General features: G+C 49.3%; 1 protein-coding gene across 1 annotated transcript in view; it reads right to left on the reverse strand.

Moving 5' to 3' along the window:
• Setd3 (SET domain containing 3) overlaps window positions 1-14,827 on the reverse strand; it is a 110,147-nt gene that overhangs the window by 8,889 nt on the left and 86,431 nt on the right. The window contains exons 10-11 of the mRNA XM_084583147.1: window positions 10,664-10,738; window positions 8,447-8,546 (exon numbers count right to left, since the gene is read on the reverse strand). Coding sequence (XP_084439273.1) covers window positions 8,447-8,546; window positions 10,664-10,738 — 175 coding nt within the window. The remainder of the gene's footprint in view (window positions 1-8,446; window positions 8,547-10,663; window positions 10,739-14,827) is intronic.

Below are 14,827 nucleotides of genomic sequence, written 5' to 3' on the forward strand. Positions count from 1 at the left end.
CTAGCTCGTTTTTTTTTTCTGCCTCATCCAAATCCACTTCTGCCTTTTCTTCTAGAAACTAACTTCCAAGGTCTGCACATAGAAGTCACCACCGCCAGCCCTGCCACCTATAAGATGTGTGCACCCTAAGACATAGGCCGATCTCGCTCAGTCATGCACAGCCAAGGCCGCAGATGCCAGATAATTCCCTGCTCTCAGCATGTCTGTAACCCTCGGACCTATTCACTGTTTCTTCCGCGGAACCACGGGCTGACTCTTCCTGCGCATTACATTTTCCCAGTGGGGCTTAATCCTATCAATGTTTCGACCTACATACCTTTAACTTGCGCTTGCTCTCCAGTAAACACTGCTCTCTCACTCGTTTCTCAGTATCACTTTCTGTGCGACTTTCTAACATCCTAACCGCTTCATTGAGGCTAATATAATAAAAATATCACTAGCCTTCAAATTTACGTCGCAACAGTGACGAGTACGTGTTAGTGTTAGGTGTTTTCGTATCACTGGCAGAAAAGGTATTACGGTTGCTGCAGCGTTTTGTCACCCGGGATGCCATTTTTTTTTTCTTGCAAAACAGGCAATGTGCTTTTGAAGCCCCATAAAGACGATACTGTTCCGATTTTATTCCACGGTTCGTAGCTGCAAGCGCTACGCTACAGCGAATGCATGAAGCCACCACTCAAGAGCGCTCGAAATCTCGGCATAGTTCCGCGCTGCCTCGTTCACATGGTCATCAGTGCCGCCCGTGTAGCAGTGCTGAGTTGGCCTTTGAGTAGACAGGCCATCAATTCGAGTCCCTTAAGTTTGATTGTGCTACAGGGATTCAACAGTGTGCAGGCATAAAGGACATAAGGCTGCTAAGGCTTATTATTTCAATCCTATCCAACGCCTCTTTATTAGGTCGAAAGCCTTGTCTCAAGCAACGAAGAGCATGTCGCCGGAAGTAGCGGTACAGAAAGTCACGTGACGGGACGTAAAGTGATGCCGAGTCTAAAATCAATTGTCGCAATTACGTACCAAATACGCAAAGGTGCAGTATGATGTAACTAATAAAGACGCGATATCCATCGAGCCTCGATCCATATCAGGCGTAGCTACAGTTGCCATCGCAACTGTGGCGCCAGCCATTGTCGTGCCACCGCAGCAGCGAGTGGGACTACGGAAAGCGGAACAAATACACGTGTGGCACGATGCAGGATGCGTGTGCAGGAGGCTACGCAACGCACACTTATACGGCACAAGAAAGAGCGCACTTTATATGTCGCCCTGTCGATGAACTTAAAAACAGAACTCACGATGAGGAAATGCTTCAATATTCACAGCAACTAAATAGTCTCAAGCACCCTCCGTGATATCTTGCTTGCATTATACACTTTGGAAATTTACAAAATGTTTGTTTTCAAAAATTAAACAGAACTGCAGAATCACATTGAAGTAATGCGAAAGAACGGATGCTGCTATTGGTTGCTTCTAGTAGCTTAATTCACTTCTTGTTTGCCCATTTTAGTCTGGTACTTTCAAATTGCGTGGCCATCCCTTCCTATGCCCTTTTTCGGCTCTACTTGCAGTTCAGTGACGTCACATCCTCTACCTCACATTAATTCACTGCTTGTTTACCCCCTTTAGTCTTTGGTACTTTCAAATTGCACGCCAATTCCTTCCTATGCCCTTTTTTTTTTCGGCTTTACTTCCGGCTGCGTGACGTCACATCCTTGACGTCATATCCACTACCGGCACCCGTTTCTCTCTTTCCGTTTTCACTCCCACCTCCCTCCCTTCCCTTACGGCGCGGTTCAGGAGTCCACAAAAAAAAAGCGTGGCAGATACCGCGCCTTTCCTTTCCTGCGCACCAGTTATTCTAATTAATTACTTAATTAACTTAATGATCTAATTATTTTTCTGCAGCAACATTACGTCAGCCTCTATCGATTGAAACCACTCATTAACCTTTACTTCCCAATTAACCGCAACTGTTGCGGACACGATTTTGCGGACGCGGTCTGCGGACACGGTATGCGGATATGGTCTGCGGAGAGAAATATGTGAACATAGCGAAGTAACGCTTTCGCGTTAACATGCTTGCCACATGAACGAGAACATTTTCGGCGGAAATCCGCCTGCACCGCCGGGGTGGTGCAGTGGTAAGACGCCCGACCACTGTGCCGAAGTTCCCGGGTTCGAACCCGACCACGGCGGCTGCGTTTCGATGGAGGCGAAACGAAGTGGCGTCCGTGTGCTGTGCGATGCCAGCGCACGTTAAAGATCTCCAGGTGGTCGAAATTACTCCGTAGCCCTCCACTACGGCTCCTCTTTCTCTCTTTTTTTCCCTTTCACTCCCACGTTCCTCCATTCCCTTACGGCGCGGTTCAGGTGTCCACAGAGCAAGTGTGACAGATACAGCGCCTTACCCTTCCTGTGAACCTATTATTATTATTATTATTAAATCCGCCTGGTTGTGTTATTTAAACAAAAGTTTGAGAAAACACTAACGCCAACCAAAATCATTTATACCAACCCAGCGTTTCAAGACCAACTTCGCCCCTTCGCCAGGGTTGGCCGAAATCTGAGCCCGCAGTAGAAGGCAGAGGCCTTCGCCTCCGCTAACCTCCGTGTACACTGATGGACTTCGCCACGTATTGGGAAAGGGGAAGAGAAAGACGCTACCTGCTACTGCGGGCTCAGATTTCAGTCGCCCCTGAGGAAGGGACCGAGCTGGTCCCGGAAAGTTGAGTTTTTTCTTTTTTTTTTTTTTTTTGTACGCAAACTTGCCATAAGGCATATTATATAAACTCATGTAAATGATTTTCCGTGAGGAACCGGAGCAGGCTCCCGCTCTTAGCGTTGAGTTATATAAATGTTTTTGGTTGGCGTTAGTGTTAGCTCAAATGTATTTGACATGTCATTCGTCCACTTAGTACCAGAGGGTCTAAGGATTGGATTAGAAATACGCTTTGTGGTTGTCTGCCTCGCGTGCAGCGCGGAGCAACGAGAGGGTGGCGTTGAACGCAGTGGAGCCGATTTATGGGAGTTCAATGAATATGGCCGTGCAGAATCTATGACCTATGAGCAAGTAACGCTCGACGAAGCCGCCGCGCGTAACGAATGAGGGCGCCTGTGATATACACTACCTTCCCGCGCCTGACATGCCAAGTTTTCGTGCGCCCACCATTCGGAATCCATTGGACTTCAGTTATGTCCTGCAGTCTTTTCAAAGGCAGGTCTTCAGAACTTGCCCTACCAACTATGCCCATAAAGACTACGTTTCGTACACCAAACAATTTCTCCTCAAACTAGGGAACGACCTGCGGTAAGTTCCACGTTGCTTGGGCACAGAGCGCTCCGCATACTCCGCGCTGGGGGCCACATAACACAACGACAACCAAACGAAGAACCGATCAAGCATACAATAGTATGGACGCCGGCAAACGCGGGAGTAACAGGGAACCAAGAGGCGGACAGGATAGCTCGAGGGTACACTTATTACCGAGCATCCAACGTAGGCGACCTCGAGGGGAACGAACCTGTACCCCAAGATTATTCGGCGGTACTAAACCATTACAAGGGCTGCAGAAAGCGGTACCCATCACCACACAACTCCCTCAGCAGAGAGGACTCAGTCGCGTGGAGGCAGATACAAGCGGGCTCGTACCCGAACCTACCCGTACTCAACAAAATGTATCCCACACAGTACACTGACAAATGCCCTTGGTGCCAAGAACCACCCACGCTGTACCACATAACGTGGGCATGCCAGAGGATAAGCGTGGTACCCGTTATAACAAACCCGAGTGCGGAGCAATGGGAGGGAGTGCTCTCGAGCGATCGCCGAGTCGACCAAGAAGGTCTGATTCTGCGAGCACAACTGGCAGCAGCATCCAGAGCAGCCCTGGACTAAGGGCAACCGACCTTTGCCTTAGAAGATGGACGAAGCCATCTGAAAACCGCAGAAGACAAGCCAATCTAGAGCTTAATAAAGTTTTTCACTCACACTCAATTCATCCGCTCCCTACACGACCGATACGTACAGAAACGTTTTTATTTTATATCGGCGGTTAGCAGATATAAAATAAAAACGTTTCTGTACGTATCGGTCGTGTACGGAGGGCCGGAGCCTCTTCATCCGCTGGAATAAATAAAAAGTTCTGCTCTCTCTCTCTATTTTCTATCGGCGCTCTCTCTTTCGCGTTTCTTTTCCCTGTTTTCATTAGGTTCGCAAACAACCGCGTGGCGACGAAGCCCGAGGCAATTCCGTGAAAGACGTCTGCTTCTACTGAATTGGACACGCAGACAGACGCACTAAACTGTTATTGCGGACCCGCTTGAACGGAAGCATTCGTTTGCACGCACACAGGACAGCAATCTTCGAGGCGACAAAATTCTGCGCGTACGCACCGTTGTGAAAACTTCGAGAACACTGCAGAGATCTGCATGGGAGAAATGCGAAAGCATGCGCGTTGGCTGCTCTTTAGTAGCTCCTAGAATGTTATGACTCAGCACTTTATTTTTAGTCATGATGACACTAGCCATGGTGCGTCATGGCTCAATTTTAGTGTCATGACTGAGCACTCTTGAATGTAAAGACTCAGTAACAAATGGCTGACTCATTACTAAAATATAATAACACATCACATGACTAGGCATGACATTACATTTGTACACCACTTGTCGTTACAAACGTGTTGATGACTATACAGTTGCACCTTAATGTGGCGTCCTATCACACGTTACATTTTACCTGTAGATATGTATTTCATGTGCCCTCTCCCACATCGTCACCCATCACGATCTTCTTTCTTCTCTCCTTCCCCTTTCCCAGTGCAGTGTAGCAGGCCAAATTTGAATTATTCCGGCCGACCTCTCTGCCTTTTCCTTTCAATAAATCCATCTATCTATCTACTTCCGCTTTTTGCGGACACATTTTACATAGCCAAGCAACGCTTTCGCCTTTAAAAAAGCATCACTCGATTAAGTCCAAAAACAAATATTCTTAACCTAACACACTCGCGCTCAAAAGTGGCCAGAAATAAGTCTACGTCTCACACTTTGCCACACGTGGAGAGATTAAGAAAAAAAGGTGACAAGCGGGAAGTTTAATCAGAACAGCGTTCCGGTTGGTAATGTGCATTTGTAGGAAAGAGCAGGAGTATGTGAAGAAGAGCGCTGAAGTGTGCAACGCGCGCTCCATTTAAGGACGTGACTACGGTGCAGATGTAGTAACCTGACGCACCTAGTTAAAGCTCACAGAAGCCTCAGCTTCTGGCATGCATTAAGGGCTGATAACGGACGCGGCCGCCCAATTTGAAAAGTCTGTTCCCCAAACAGCGCGGGCCGATTCTTCTGTAGCGTAGTATAGATCGTTTGTCTTGAGTCTAAGCACGGAGACTCGGAGCAAGCAGACGATGCTTTGTTTTATCACGTGGCGTAGCGGGGTTCATGGGCTATACCAGTGAAAAATTACGGAGGATGCATGGGAGTGGGGAAGAAAGCGGTTGCTCTTTGCCCTTCAGGGCTGGGGATCCAGGGGCCTTCGCCAGTTCTACCGGGTGCTCCATTCCACAGGGTTATGTATCTGTTGTGCAAGGCGTCGTCCCATTCGCTGCTTCAGTGGCTAGACGACACCTGCTGAGACGCCATCTTCTTGGGACCTCCTGTCGGTCTCAAGAACGGTCGCCGACGGAATTCCGTCCAATGGGGCTTGTCGTGCACGGATTCCTCGAACCGGGCTTTCTGAACGAATGCCAGGGACGACTCGCGTTCGCGTGTCGTGCGCGAGCAGTGCACCCAGTTTTATGACCACAAGTTACACAATGCCCTGCCAGCCTTGTCACTACACGAGCAAATAAATGGCAGAGAAGAAGGACGACGACAGCGTGTTCGTGGTCGATACTCGTTCATTTCCCGGTCAAGGAATATTCTGCTGATCAGAACTTCCGAATTGGTCAGAAGTAGTTAGAATGCTCGGCTGCTCAACCCAAGGACGTGGAATCGATTTCCGGCCGCAGCAACCGTTTTTCGATGGAGGCCGTGTCAGCGTACGTTAAAGAACCCCAGGTGGTCAAACTTTCTTAAGCCCTCCACTACGTTGTTCATCGTAGCCCGAGTCGCTTTGAGACGTTAAACCACTCTGCACCGTACCAAACCAAGCAACCAGAACCGATTCGCTCCATTTTCCCAAAGAGGAAACAAACCAGCTGAGCAGCGCCAGGTGGCGCCAAACGGAAGTGAAACGTGGGCGTCGGTGCAAACCCGCGCCTTTTTCTCAGCCATTAATTTTTTTCACGCCTCACGAAAGAATAGGGCGTCAGTGACGCAAGCACAGCCCGCCCGGCGGAACTGTTACGTGAGCGCAATGTTCTGAAAGTGTGGCCTAGCAAACTCCGGGTAAACGCTCAGCTACATGACGACAGGTCTGGCGCCGACGCGCGCGCGTGCTCGAGCCTGCAGCCATAGCTTCATACATACAAATTTTCGCGCTAAAAGATCAAGCTACGCCGCCAGCGAGCGCTGCCGTCGCGTGAAGTGTGCACGCACGCTTCGCTAGATTCTGCCTTCCAAAAATTATCCGCTCGTCACCCGGGTATTTCCGCTGCGATTAACCAATCAGGCTCTTCACATTTCCAAAACCCGACCGGCTGTTTCCGGCTTATAACTTTTCTCTTCCCCCGCAACGTGCCTCATGGCGGAAGTAAACTAGTGGCGAAGGCTGGGCCCAAAAGCAGTTTAGCGCTATTGCAGCACAGTTACAGGTCGCGGGGCCAAAGATTCAAATAAAGGAATTATAAAACTACAAATTCAAAAGCTATGCACCAACACAAGAATAATAAGTATGCTTTACATTGTTTTATAAAAGAGGTAAGCTATTTTAATAAAACACTCAATTTTCTTTTTAATTTTACAACATTCCTGTTGCGTCGACTTTTAATCTTCCATCGCCATTGGTGAAACTGCAGGCCTTGCTGGTTGCTTGCGAAGGCGCCGCATGAGGCAACGAAGCACTTTCATATCGTTGACGTCACGCTGTCTGCGATAGTTTGGTTTGGTTTGGTTTGGTGGGGTTTAACGTCCCAAAGCGACTCAGGCTATGAGAGACGCCGTAGTGGAAGACTTCGGAAATTTCGACCACCTGGGGTTCTTTAACGTGCACTGACATCGCACAGCACACGGGCGCCTTGCTTTTCGCCTCCATCGAAAAGCGGCCGCCGAGGCCGTGATTCGATCCCGCATCCTTCGGAACAGTAGTCGAGCGCCGTAACCACTGCGCCACCCCGGCGGGGCTGTCTGCGATAGTGCTCCCGGGAATGGTACGAAGTTAGCTCGTCTAAAAGGGTGCTGATTGCGAAGTTCTCGTCTTGCATGGAAGTTTCTTCTCAGTTATTGCTATTAGGTGGAGTGCTTCCCAGTTTTGTAAGCCCGTCGTCTTCACGTTCTACGTGAGCGCTAAGTCTTGTTGCACCGTTGTCACGCTTTCCGTTTTTTCCAAAGTACTTATATTGGCGCCAATAAAGCTGAGCTCGCGCCGTAATGTTAAAAGAGAAGGAGAAGAAACAACGCCGGCAATGGGGAGCTTAACAAGGTTTGCAGCGGGCTACAGACAAGTGCATTTCTGAGCGAGATGCGTATGTGTCGAGCCAGGTACGCGCTCAATACACATTGCAACGGCACTTCAGCGGTCGGCATAAAATCCCTTGGGGCAAAACAAAACAAAAAAAGCCCACTCGTTTGCTCATCCATAGGCAGATTACAAAGCAGATTACGGAAGTGTTTTGCCAAGAATCATCCCCGTACAGGCGTTTCAGTGGACGACGCAAAATCCGCACACGACCAAAAAAAAAAAAAGCTCAAATATTTGCTCACTTAAAACCAGATAGAGGTTGCAGATTAGGTATGTTTGATTATGCCGCAATGCACAGACGCGCATCAAACGAGAGCACATCCTCAAAGCAGCATGCGCGCCTCGCCCCGCCAGGGTGGTGCAGTGGTAAGACGCCCGACTACTGTGCCGGAGTACCCGGGTTCGAACCCGACCTCGGCGGCTGCGCTTCGATGGAGGCGAAACGAAGAGGCGTCCGTGTGCTGCGCGATGTCAGCGTACGTTAAAGATCCCCAGGTGGTCGAAATTACTCCGTAGCCCTCCACTACGGCTCCTCTTTCTCTCTTTCCACTTTCACTCCCACCTCCCTCCCTTCCCTTACGGCGAGGTTGAGGTGTCCACAGAAAAGAAGTGAGACAGTTACCGCGCATTTCCCTTCCTATAAATCAATCAATCAATCAGCATGCACGCCTCGTCTGAACGAGACACGACGGCCCTCGCAGTTCCGCCTTGTCGCTAGCTCCCTGGTTCGTACACACGGTTTTTAAGAGTTCACAGAGGACGGTGCAAAGCTGGAAAGGCAATTAACGCGAGACGCGACGATGCCTGGCAGAAACTGTGCAGAATAGTAGGTCTCACCGAGCTTGATGTCAACGGCGTCGTATCGATTATCCTCATAGACGAACCCGTTGTGGATGAAGAACTCCGCATTTGTCCGTTTGCCGTAAAAGATGGTCACCTGAAAAACGAGCAGCGAACAAAGAAAACATCAATTAAGATCCGGGCGCTCCTCTGGCCGTTCTGAAGAAGACGTATAGCTTCATGTTACAGCAGCGTCAAGACCGCGGTACTCTCAAGATGCATCTCTAACGCCCATACAGGGATATTTTCATATGCATCTTGGAGTGTTGGCACCAAAGAAAAAGGCAATTGTCCTTCCGGGACCGAATAAAAAATGCGTGAGAAAGTTACGCACGTGATTCGCACCTAGAAAGACAAAATTAGCTAAACTAGCAACGAAGTAGTTAAATAATCTGTATAAGCCGTTGTTAGAAAACATTTCTGTGTAATGGGCTTAGCTACGTGTAACAAAGGCTGGTCTTGGGTAGAAGGAGAGAAAGATGACTACACGGTATAAAAACTGCACTGAACAAGGATACAGTGGGAAGCCCCAGTTCGCAAGTCGAGCCAACGTTTTGACAAGCCTGCCCAGACGAAGAAAAGTCCACTTGTCGAAACGGTGGCTCGAGTTACAAACTGATCCCCCTCCTCCCTTTTAACCGTGTTCAGTGCTCTTTCAAAGCCTGGTCCTTACAATTTTACCTTCATCAAATCATGCTCCTAATCACGGAACGAATACACACGCAGAGCTGACGCTCTCACCGAACACAAACCAAGCTTAGCTTGGTTAATCAAGTGACTGTATTTATCCAGCTAGAGTTCACATGAAATTAGTGCAAAAAACTAGCTCTGTCTAGCCTTGATCATGAATGCTTCTCTCTTCGCTCCACTTTCATTTTCCGCCAGTAGTGACGATGCGGGGGGCCAAAGCGTTGTTGCTCTCTTCGTTAACTTATCTTCGTTCTCTCTGGGTCTGTTCGACCGGTGGCTTTGGACGGACTTCAGACACGCGACGGCTCAAGATACGCTCCGCAAAACATCTCAAGCCGTAAAACACATATCCGCCTCCACCACCGCCCTTTTGTTGTCTCAGAGCGACATCGGTGACCGTGGCAAGGTGACGCTCATTTTAGTCATCCTTTACACGACACGTTGCAAAGAAGTTAGTATATTCCCGAATGCCCTGTGACACAAAAGCGTCACGTTACCACGAACGAATGCGAAGTCACGGTTCACACACGTGACTGGCGAAATCTCAGCGCCACTGCCTGACGGTGTGGCGTGCTTACCTACAGGTGCATCTGCGTGTCGACTCTTGCAATTCCATTGCATCAATGTGTCGCCGTGACTTGACGGCCTTGTGACAAAATTTTCGTCTAATGTTAAGCTCACCATCCGCACCCACAACGCAAAATCTGAAGTCATGCAGCCATCGATCTTAAAGTACGCAATACTGTACGATCCTGCTATGAATATATTCCCAGTAATAGGCTAATCATTCGACGCGTAGTGAGAACATGGCCTTAACGTTTCTCCTGAGCTCGCACCAATTAAAGACTGCTATGGAAAACCGATGTGCGCGTTTTTGATAACATCAGAAAACTCCAAAGGCCCCAGGGATAATCTGAGGACCTATTGATTACTATGGTGCAATGTAATGAGATGCAAAAACATTGCGGGGCTTAAGCATGGCTTGAACCTAGTAATATGAGCGAAGCTGGGGATGAAGGTGGTGAAGGGTGGCTGATCCTGGCCCTGATGGGGCAGCTACCGTGAGACCGCATATTGCCGATGTCACCGTTCAGTCTTACATCTGGTACTCCTGCTACGGGCCAACATATCCCAGGAATCTACACAGCAGAAGGTGCCGTAAAAGCTAAAAGAAAAGAAGTCGGGGCCCCGCCGGGGTGGTGCAGTGGTAAGACGCCCGACTACTGTGCCGGAGTTCCCGGGATCGAATCCCGGCCTCGGCGGCTGCGTTTCGATGGAGGCGAAACGAAGTGGCGTCCGTGTGCTGTGCGATGTCAGCGCACGTTAAAGATCCCCAGGTGGTCGAAATTACTCCGTAGCCCTCCACTACGGCCCCCCTTTCTCTCTATCCACTTTCACTCCCACCTTCATCCCTTCCCTTACGGCGCGGTTCAGGTGTCCACAGAGCAAGTGTGACAGATACTGCGCCTTTCCCTTCCTATGAACCAACCAACCAACCAACCAAAAGAAGTCGGGCAGTCGTACCTCTTCACCTTTGTCGAAGTCACGCATGGCGTAACAGCGAACCATGCTCGCCGACGAGTCGTAGTCCGTCAGGACCTGGTAGAAAACAACAACAAACGAAATGAGCGGCAAAGTATAAAAAGTCTCCGCAAATAACAACGCCGACCTTAGTAGCAGGACAAACGCAAGAGGACTCCCTTTTGTACCCCCGCTATTTGCATCAAAGCATTACTTACGTTCCGAAACATCCGAACCACGCATCTATACCATATGGGGCCTCAAGCATGGTGCATAACTATGTCAGCCCCGCCGCGGTGGCTCAGTGGTTAGGGAGCTCGACTGCTATGACCAAGGATGCTGGACCGAATCGCGGCCGTTTTTCGATGTGAGCAAAAAACTAGGCGCCCGTGTGCTGTGCGATTTAAGTGCACGTTAAAGATCTCCAGGTGGTCGAAATTTCTGGAGCCCTCCAATACGGCGTTTCTCAAAGCCTGGGTTGCTTTGGGGACTTAAACCTCATAAACCAAACCGAACCGTAACTATGTCAGTGCAGCACTAGCCATGCTTACAACTTCGAAGAAAAAAAAGAAAACACTGCAGCGGACTGACATGCTAACCAGAGTACAAAAATAGATCGCGACAAGTCCAGTGTCACTTGTACCCCCCCACCTCACTCTTGGCGTCTAAAGAGCCCTCTAAAGAGAGAGGACGGGGGTAATAACGTTCAATGCTTCGTTTAAGCAATGTTCGTTCAAGTGGTACTCTACTGTAATCGAGTGCAAAGCAAGAAAACGATGAGACAATCGTTTACGCGAACAGAAACATCACTTTTGAAAAAAAGGGAACACGTAGGAGCAAACACAGCGGTTTAAGAACACGTGTGCGTAGATAAAGTGAATGAGCAAACAAAACTGGGGAAACTTGGGGGCTCGTTAGAAGATAAAAACGAAGGAAGCCACAGCCACTGACCCGAAAGAAAGCACAGGGGAATCTTTAGCTCTACAGCTCTACTACTCCAAGCACAGCCCACAATTTCGCTCGCCTCCTACTCAATGACCTTGAAACTAGACCGAGGTCAAACCAAGAACATTCACGAAGACTAACAAAACATGTACATTTTAACTGTTTTGAGAAGAAAGGCGCAGCATCTGTCACACTTCCTTGTACTCAAGGAATCCATACAGCAGAGGCTCATGGTGCAGAAGGCAAAAGGCCAAATCAATCCGCCTGAATGAGCACTAAGCACAACTCGAACACAAACACTTACATACACATGCAAAAACAATACAGCATGTGAGGCGGCTCCGTGGTCGACCACCCGTGTGGTTGCGTGGTGCCAGCAACACTGCGGTCGCAAGTCTTGCGTGGGCTACACGACGCTCCCACAGCTGGTCACCTTGGTCGCGGCAAGACCTACGCACGAGTGTCGGAGCGCTTTCGGTGGCCTAATATGTCCAGAGACGTCAAGGAACAGGTTGCGTCCTGCCAGACGTGCCAATACCGGAAATCGTCTGCACGAATAACCAAGCCACCCCCGCAGGCTTTTTCGCCGCCGAGTTCACCTTTCGAACTGGTTGGACTGGACCATTTGGGCCCATTCCCGAAGACGCCCGCCGGAAACAGGTATATTCTGGTTGCGATCGACTTTTCCAAGTGGGTCAAAGCACTGCTTGTTCCAGACACCTCTTCGGCTCATGGCGTTTTGTTTGTGGAACAGCATCTCGTTCTTCGGCATGGGGTGCCCCGACGCCTCATCACGGACCGTGGGTGCTGCTTTATGTCCCATGAATTTGAGCGAGCCCTCCGCTCCTTCGGCATTGCGCATTCCACTACATCCGTCAGTCATCCCCAGTGCAATGGCCTCGTGGAGCGTGTTAACCGCACCCTCACGGATATACTCGCCTCCTACGTGGCTCCGTCCCACAGAAACTGGGATCGTTTTGTTTCTGCGGCAGCTTTTGCACTCAACACTGCGAGGCAAGAAACAACGCATGTCACTCCGTTCTCAGTCGTCTATAGCAGAACACCCTCCATCCCTTTCGACGCACAGTTGGGCCTTCCCCATCAGACTGCGTCACCAACTGACTCCGCCCAACGACTTCATTACGCCCGCCTCGACGCTCAGAGCAACCTTCTCACGGCTCATGCGCGTGTGCAAGTGGCCAATGCGGCAGCACCACCACTTCCCTCCTTCCGGTCCGGTGACTTGGTCCTCGTTGGCCGCACCATCCGCGCGACTGGCCGTGCCACGAAGCTCATGCCCCGATACCGCGGCCCTTACCGACGGCTCGGCCCCGTGACATACCGCCTCGAAGACCTCCCCGAGCATCGACCATGCGGTGTGCACCACATTTTCCCGGAGCATGTGTCAAACATGAAGCGATATGTCAACGGTGCCAGCACTGACTCCGACTTAGATACCGGGTCATCACCACTACTGTCGTCGCCTGCTGCCTCATTGCCTTCCCCACGAAATGCCGCCCCATAAGTGGAGCGCCTGCAGCAGCTCACCGACACTTTCTTGGCGGATGGCGAATTTTGGTTAAGACCATGGGGGCAGGTGGAGTTTGCGTAGCTGGTGATGCGCCCTGGGATGCCATGCTTACTGTGGCAGTCGGTGGGGTGAGCTCGGGTAGATGGCGCCCACTGCGTAAATCCAGGTTTCTGGCGCGGAAATACGAGGAGCTGTGGCAAGGGGATCGAAAGCACCTCCACCAAGATGTTACGGGGGTAGTTCAGCTTGAGGGTTCAGAGAGCGGAGACGGGAGACAAGGCTTTCACAGAGCAGGCCTTTCCTGCAGGCACCAGCCGACACTGCTCGAACGTCGTCGTCTTCGCCCAAACTACTCAGATTCGTCTTTCTCCTTCTTATGCGCATATCAGCGCATGTATTTCCTAACGTAACAATATTCCCGATATAATTTTTTGTATTACAGAACCCCCTAATTTAAACGCTCATGGAATCCTTGTTACACCGAAAACGCGTAAAAATATCCCAGAAGAATGCAGTGCAACAGAAGACACAGACCAAACATATGTACAGGAATGAACAGTAAAACTAAAGAAAATCAATGAATGCTGGATTTGTCGAACGAGCGAGCACCGAAAAGAACGTTTTATGTGTTCACCGGAAACCAACTTTTTGCCCCTTTACGATAAGCAAAGAAACACAAAGATTATTATGTCCAACAACTCGGAACGACAGACCGAAAGGTTTAGAATGTGCCAGCTCAACACGGCATACTATAGTTCGTCTTGTTTCTTTATTTCTGTGTCCAAACTCATACTGTGTTTGATCAATCGTGTATTTGAAAAAAAAAAAAAAAAAAAAAAACCTAGTTGTTTTATTGGCTTTCAGTTCCCAAGAATGCTACGTTAGACAGTTTCCCGTAATATCGTTACGGTGATGTTGGAAGACGACGACAATATAATGTTTATACATGAAACATTCGGTTCTCCCGGAAGTAGGAAGACGTGGCGTCGTAACTCGATAAATTTTCTATAAACTGAGTAGATTTGTTTTGCTATATATTTATGCATGTGACTCCCCAAACAAGTAGACAATAGATCAGCCTAAGATAAACTACATGAGATAAAGCTGGCACCTTATCCGCGGTGGTAGAAATACACGAAACCTGTTTAGCATTCGAATACATTGCGCTGTGGTACGTTTCATGGGATAAATATGTGGTGTCCAGCGGAAATAGACCTGCAATGGCACAGCTAAAAATTTTATTTCCGTAACGCGCTCTAAAGATCGGGACTGAAAAAAAAAATACAGGACTGCGCTTAAGTATGTTTACGAGTGGAAATGGCGACGGCCACTTTACAAGACTCTTTTCACTAACTGCATCGTCACTGCCATCGCTACTGTTATCATCGCCATCAATATCAGTTCAGTTCAGTCGTTCAGTCGCGTCCGACTCTTCGTGACCCTATGGACCATATCACGCCACGCTTTCCGGTCTCTCTATCTTCCTAACATCACATAACTTCATCTGCAGCGCCTCGAGGATGCCATCTAACCATCGCGTTCGCTGCCTACCCCTTCTCCGGTGACCCTCAACCTTTTCAAACATCAAATCTTTCTCCAGCGACTCCTCTCTTCTCATCAGATGACCGAAGTAGCTGAGCTTTAACTTTAGAATTTGACCCTCCAATGAGCAGTCAGGGTTTATGGTCGAC

Source organism: Amblyomma maculatum, chromosome 11 (assembly GCF_055883805.1).
Source record: "Amblyomma maculatum isolate TAMU_Amacu chromosome 11, ASM5588380v1, whole genome shotgun sequence".
Taxonomy (NCBI): Eukaryota; Metazoa; Arthropoda; class Arachnida; order Ixodida; family Ixodidae; genus Amblyomma; species Amblyomma maculatum.